General features: G+C 42.3%; 1 protein-coding gene across 6 annotated transcripts in view; it reads right to left on the bottom strand.

Moving 5' to 3' along the window:
• DICER1 (dicer 1, ribonuclease III) overlaps nucleotides 1-7,064 on the bottom strand; it is a 69,049-nt gene that overhangs the window by 11,846 nt on the left and 50,139 nt on the right. For 5 of the 6 annotated variants that reach the window (XM_021679827.2, XM_021679828.2, XM_044918340.1 and 2 more), the window contains 7 exons: nucleotides 6,329-6,508; nucleotides 5,883-6,096; nucleotides 5,503-5,656; nucleotides 4,388-4,570; nucleotides 4,042-4,147; nucleotides 3,475-3,650; nucleotides 1,743-2,526 (listed from right to left, as the gene is read on the bottom strand). In XM_021679827.2, coding sequence (XP_021535502.1) covers nucleotides 1,743-2,526; nucleotides 3,475-3,650; nucleotides 4,042-4,147; nucleotides 4,388-4,570; nucleotides 5,503-5,656; nucleotides 5,883-6,096; nucleotides 6,329-6,508 — 1,797 coding nt within the window. Of the gene's footprint in view, nucleotides 1-1,742; nucleotides 2,527-3,474; nucleotides 3,651-4,041; nucleotides 4,148-4,387; nucleotides 4,571-5,502; nucleotides 5,657-5,882; nucleotides 6,097-6,328; nucleotides 6,509-7,064 lie in introns of those variants that run through there. The other variant, XM_044918342.1, reaches the window with a different exon arrangement.

Below are 7,064 nucleotides of genomic sequence, written 5' to 3'. Positions count from 1 at the left end.
GAGGTAGGGGAGTGTGACTTCAGAGGTAGGGGAGTGTGACATCGGAGATAGGGGAGAGTGACATCGGAGATAGGGGAGTGTGACATCGGAGATAGGGGAGTGTGACATCGGAGGTAGGGGACTGTGACGGTGAAGAACAAGGTCACTAAAGCCAGGCTGGGCTCTGCCACATTGTGCCACGGGACCTTGGGCCAGTTAGCATCTCCTGCGCCAGTCCCCTCATCTGTAAACTAGGGATACTGTAAGTATACACAATTATAAATAAAATCACAAAATAAATGAGAGTATACAGAACTAAATTAGGCAAGTAATGCCTGTGACACGCGAGGTGGTGGGAGCAGTGTCTGGCTACAGGAAGCACTTAGCGTGAGCTACAGCTAAGTACCACTCACCCCCGCCCTCTCCTCACTGCCAGAACTCTAGAACTGCCCCACTTTCCGCTTGCTTAGACTTCTTCGAAGGCCCAACTGATCGCTCAGCTTAGTGTGGTTTTGCTTTTCAACCCAGGCGGCACCCGGCTACCAGAGCCATCATCCACAGCGACCACTTCGTGAACACGAAGAGCCCCTTATGGCGCCGCGGCGGCTCAGTCAGCTGAGCGGCCGACTCTTGATTTCAGCTCAGGTCATGACTCAGGGTCATGAGATCGAGCCCTGGGTCAGGCTCAGCGCTGGGCATGGAGCCTGCCGGGGATTCTCTCGCTCTGCACCGCCCCCCCAACCTCTTCCTCTCCCTCTCTCTCCAAAAAAAAAAAAAAAAAACCCAAAAAACAAAAAGTCCCTGGTGCAAAAAGTGTCTTTAACATTTTAAGTGCAAACTCCTTCGCCTAGCATTGAAGATCTTCCACAAGAGAGGAGAGCTTCACCCACCTGCCTTTTTAATCTTTTCTCAGGTATTTCAACACTTCTGACTGCTGCCACAGTCTACTCACTGAGTGCGGACACACACTGCCAGTCGTTCACTGTGTTTACACACTATGAACGTACCTCTTCCATTAACACCTTCTGATCACAAGCGATATTCCTTCCTTCTCAGTGTTTAGGGCAATGAGCAGCTTTCTAAATTATTGTCAAGCCGGTCCATGTGGCCTTGTGATACCTCTTTTAGCGTCATGGAAACATTCTGACTTTGTTGCTTTTCTTCCTTAAATCTTAATTCCGCACTGGTTTCAGAACACACCCTTCCTCTGGGCTCTCAAGCGCCGCTTGCTCGGAGCCCCGGCATCACTCCCTCATCACTCCCTCAACACTGCAGAGTCACTGAGCTAGGGGAGTGCTACTCTTTCCCTTCCTCACGCTCTAGAACCTTGAAGAGGAGCTCCTCTGTGCAAGACCTGCGTTTTAGCCACGTCTGTTAGCCACGTCTGTATGCCTCGTGTGCCAAGAAGGCATTCTCCCAAGTAAATGTTAAACTGGATGAAATTAAAGCACGAGCCCCTTGAAGAACTATGCCACGTATTTCTTTATATCTCCCTCAGGATCCAGGAGGCACACACATGCTCACAAATGGTCCTGGCAGAACCGAATGCCTACCAATAAATAAGGCACATTCGGATCAGCTAATGCCCGCCCAAAACCTGAGTGCTTCATCAGTGAAAAATAGATTTCGGTCAACCCCTGGGCGGGTGCACCACAGGCCCTAAGCAATCCCTCATCCTCTAAAAACCATCCAACACCTGAAACCACTCTTAGGCACACTGAATAGCTGCTCGAACTGCTCCATATAAAAACAGTCTCTCTTACCTTTTTGCTTCTCATATATGAAAGGCGGCCCTCATGAGCATCAGGATAAGTGCAAAATAGATACGTGGTGATGGCATGCTTTAAAAAGGAGTCACCAAGCATTTCAAGCCGCTCCAGGTTAAATCCATCACTAGCATTGGAAAGGGTCAAAGCCTGCAGAATAAGTCCAGGATTGGGGCCAAGAGTCCTCGAGGAGTACCCAGGACACGGGCTCTTCTCAGAACCTGTCCTGTCCTTGAGCGCTCGAACAGCTTCGGTAGTACCAGGCGTCGCGGCCGTCGTGGGACTTCCATCTGAGGTAGATTTGTTAGCATTTCCATCAAGGTATTTATTACTCAGTAGAGTACATTCATCGCTGGGCTTGGGCTGGTTCTCATAATTGTATAAATTCTGAATGGGATATGAGGTAGTTGGTTGTACAGGTATTTCCTGCTTGTAGTAATTCAGCTGATTTCCTTGGCAAAAGTCTCTGTTAGCTAAATCATAACTGCCATTGGCAAGATTTTTATTGTAAGAAAGACCATTAATTGCTGTAAGATCTGTTGAAACTTCAATTTGGAGCTTACCAGGTGACTCACTGAATAACGTTCTGCAGTTCACAGACATTTGGTCATGATTTTCTAGAGAGGAGGTTCTATTAGCACCTTGACGTGCAGCATTTTCAGGGACTACAATTGTGCTGTGCTTAGAGTAATTATCATTTTCAGCTGAAGAGGAGTTAGCAATTGAGATGAAAGATTTGCTGTCAATAGATTTTTTCCACCCGAAGTCTAGGTTAGGGTATCTGCAAAGACATTTTTGACTCCATCAGATCCTTCAGAAGGGCTAGGCTTAGAGCAAGAACAATGTGAATAAAATAAATAAATAAAATAAAGATCCCTATAAATCAGCTCCTACTTTAGAAACAAGTTTCCAAGGCAGAAATCAACAGTACTGGACTTCTGCACAGTGTCGACTAGGAGTGGGACATGGTTCGCTGTGCTGCTTTCATCCGCCGCCCTATGGCAAGCACAGTGTGGCGGTTAGGCTTGGGGTTAGCCCCAGGGGCCGGGAGCCACTGTGTGGGCTGGAATCCCAGGCCCTCCAGCTAACCAGATGGTCATTCATGGAACTCCTCTGCACCCTGGATTCCCACACTTGGAAGAGGGGCTAAAGACTCCTACCTCATAGGGTTGTCCTAAATGATTAAGTGACCTAATAAAGGCTCCAGCATTTAAATCAGTGTTGGACACTATAATAAGTACTCAACAAACATAGTTGTGACTATTACTATTATATTTTCACATTCCTTAATCCCTAGAACCATTGTGGTCTTGACAACTGGATAACCAAAATTAATCCCAGAGTGGTTAAGCCAGTAATTTCCTGAGGATGTGGCCACTTTCCTAGTGGGAAGAAAAGGAAAAAGACAAAAAACATATTGAGGCAATTTCCATTTAATATAAATTTACAAAAGAGGAAGCAGCCTTAAAAGATCAATGTGGTTACAAAGAACTGTTTCCGTTTTCACTCTGACTGCCATCACTGGAGGACAAAGGACCCCCTCGCCCTCGGCGACTTTACAAGGACACGGGAGTCAAAGGATGCGCTTATCGCATGCATGAGACATCCGTGCTTGCTTTTTAACCTTTTCAGAATTATTTTATATAAAATTAAAACTTGAACTGAATTCAGTTCTTTTGCAAATGGATTTCATGACCCGTGTTCTTTCCGACTGACAGCACAGGCATACCTAAAATCCACGGGAAGTGATCGGACTCCCACGCCGGCATCGCTGGCCGTCTGGGCTCTTAGCTCCTCTGCGGTCAAAAGGCAGTGAAGGCGATAGAGTATACTAGGGAGACAGACTGCTTTTCTCCACAGTGATGCTGGAATTGGATGTATAGCACAGAGCTCTGGAACCAGGATCTTTGAATAAGGAAAAATGTGGATAAATACAAAGCCAACACACAAAAGAATAAAAAATTAAACTAAAGGTCATTTTCACTAATGGATAAAGACAAAAATCATAAATACTAGTAAAAATCTAACTTTTAAAAATAATCCTTTAAGGCCAAATGGGATTTATCCTAGGATTTACAAGGATGAATTGTATCAACGGACCAAGTATAAAAGCAAACCTCTCACACTTCCAAAAAGACATTCGAATACAAGTTAACACACAGTATTATCTAAAACATAACAAAACCTAAGGGTTGAGAAACTTCCAAATATTCATGACACTCAGTTCACTTGATAATATAAAAGCCAAACCTATCTTTCAAAATATTAAATCATCTAGTAACAATTAACACATTACCTGTTTATTCTGCAGACTTTCCCACTTGGCTTTTCTCTTTTCAGCACTGCTTAGAGGAAGAGCTTTCCCCTTCTGATTCAAATGGCGAGGTGTCAAAAGATTAAGTCTATAAGAATTTCAAAATAATTTTATCAGACAAAAATAAGTCCCTTCTTCACAGTATTTCCACACCTTCAGTGTGCAGACTCCTGGACCCCACCCTGGGCAGTTCTGCCTGCAAAGGGTCTCCTGATTTCAGAGAGTCTACAGGTGGGCAGTGGGGACAGCGAACCTGAACATTCGTCTACTGACCCCTGCAAATAATGCCTCGAGCGAAATTTCAGATGTCATTTCTGAAACCCCTTACCTTGAAGATGTGTGGTCCACATCCAGCAGTGGCTGGTTGAGATTGGTCAGGTCAAGGTTGTACTTTGTTTTATAATATTCTGCGAAAGTTTCATACTCAGGGGAAGGAAATTTACTCAGTGGGGTAAGATCAGTGTACACATCAGCTACATAAAATCGATGAGGCTGATCAAAATTACGGTATCTAAAAAAGAAAAACAATACACTTAAAGACAACTATTCTCAACAAATGTTTTTCATATGAAAATGCAAACTATGATTTTAAAGTAAGTTCAAAGGTTAAAAATAAATAGCATAAATAACTGAAAATTTCAACTCCAAATAATATATTTCAAATGGGGTGTAAGAAGAAAAGTACATTTATATTAAGTGAAACTGATTCTCCACTCTACTATTACCCACATTCTAAATATTTGTGCTTCGCCATCACATTAACGCTAAATAGCACCTTTAAATCTCTCTTCGTCTCACCAGTATAAACAGGGTAGAAAACCTGCAGTGTCCCCCAGCTGAGCCAGCACCTGCATTACTAATACGCTAGATGCGAAAGGCACTGGCGGCATAAATACAACGAGACACCAACAGCTTGATGATAGCTAACATTTAAAATATGGCTTCGACAAAGAAGAAAAAAATCAAAGAAAGACTGAATTACAGCCAGTACTCTCATTTTATGAAAAGTTCCCATATTTAAATTTATTGCTCAAAAAGTCTGTCCCCTAAATCTTTCTGAAATAAGAAAAAAAGCATTCTGATTTACTACTTCATTGCACTTAATACCACTCATTATTCCTCATAAAAAGTTTAGGAAGCTATTATTTACAATCGAATCCTTTAAGACTTTGGGGATTAAGAGGATGAAGATTTTAAGAAAGCCTTTCGGCATCACTTAGATGACCCGAGCTTCCCAAGGTAAAACCCCTCTGCCAACGGTGTTTCTTCCAGGTGTTTTCTTACAAGTGGAAGTCAACCAGGGGGAACAGACCCACCAGGAAGAGACACTTAAACTTCCTACTAGTGACCTCAACGCTAGAGCCCACTGACGTTTCCACTCGAACCAGTGAGTCTCCTGAAACAAAATACCACCACCCCTTTGCTTTCTACTTAAATACCCACCTTGGAATGATAACTGCATCCTGGTAATCTTCTAATTTAAAAACAAAGGGTGTTTCTTTTGAATACTTTGTACTGGGAATGCCTATGCGAGCTTCAGACTTCTCAATATCTTCCATGAATTTAAAGTCAATGTCCAAAGTGCTGGAGTCATTCACTTAGGGAAGGAAAAGACTCTTTAGCTTGTTAAAATGTACTACAGAGGAAAAAACAAATGTACTACAGAAAAGATTCTTACTTAAGCCATATATTCATCTATGTGTCTAAGGTAGAGTTGTCTCTAGTAAAAGAGTTCTCTAGCATCCACAATAAACTCATGGTAAGCAAACTTCCCTTTTTGAGCTAGTATCAGCAAACACTTTAAGAGTCTGGGCCCTTCTTACCAACATTAAGAGGTAGAACACAGTATGCTGAATCAGCGTCTGTGGGTTTAAATTCTAGTGCAGGTTTTTCAAGCCGAAGAATATGTGAGAATATATACTGGTGAAGTCTTGTAATCAACTCAAGCATTTGTAGAGACAACGTGAAACCAGACTTCTTCAACTCAATGGATATGGTCACCTCTCCAGAGCGCGTGTACACAGGAAAGTGCGGGATCTTAGCAAAAAGAAAAATAAAGCATCCCCAAAGTTAACAGGTATATTTTATTCCATTATAAATATTTAACTTCAGAGGAGGAACAATGCTTTCAATCCAGGAAATAGAAGGGACACCTTGATTTTTAAATACTAAACATTCTGAGGTAACATAAGATAGTTACTCACAAATAGCTGTTCCCTTTTTAAAAAAAAACAAGGTATTTTTATCAGAGTCATAAGGAGCCGTCTACCTGAGGTATGGGTTTGGCTGTCAGTATTCCAAAGCATCTTGTGGTATCCTCAGGGGGATAGAGCTTCCGTCTTCTAAAGTTGAGTTCATCGGGTAAGGGTGTTGTCAGAACCATTCCTATCACATACAGGTAACAGGGCTGATCGGGTTTGGGATAGCTATCCCTCAAACATTCTGGAATCTACAATTGGAAAGAAAACCTAAGCATCAAGATCACATGTAACAGCCTCTTTTCCAGATACTGGCAAGAAAACAAATTTCTTCCTAGCTTTACTAAAAGCTGATGAGAAAAAGGTAAGAAAACAGCCAGGAAGGGAGACCGAACTACTTAACCCCACTGCAGAGCCAGCCCTTCTCAGGTCTGGGCTGCAAGGTGGCCTGGGGTCACCTACCTCATGATGCACTGCTCACTAGATAATACCAAAACTATATAAAACAATCAAACCCTGTAGGGTCTTGTCTATGAAACACTATTCATTTGAGTTACTTCTTTTGATTAGAGAACTCTTTTCTTCTTCGGGATTTTTAGTCTTTTAACACTGTGGACTATCAGAAAACAAATGCAAAATTTTAAAAGTCCTACATGATTATATAAAGATAACCTTGATTAACTTCTGATATACTGTATCATCCTCCAGACTTTTTCCTGTGTATAAATGCAGATAAACATATACACATAGGTGTTTTTTCCATTACGTCTGGAACGGCACAACGAAGACTGTTGTCACCTGATTTTT

The sequence above is a fragment of the Neomonachus schauinslandi genome, chromosome 9 (genome assembly GCF_002201575.2).
Source record: "Neomonachus schauinslandi chromosome 9, ASM220157v2, whole genome shotgun sequence".
Taxonomy (NCBI): Eukaryota; Metazoa; Chordata; class Mammalia; order Carnivora; family Phocidae; genus Neomonachus; species Neomonachus schauinslandi.
This window is presented reverse-complemented; position numbering and strand designations above follow the sequence as displayed.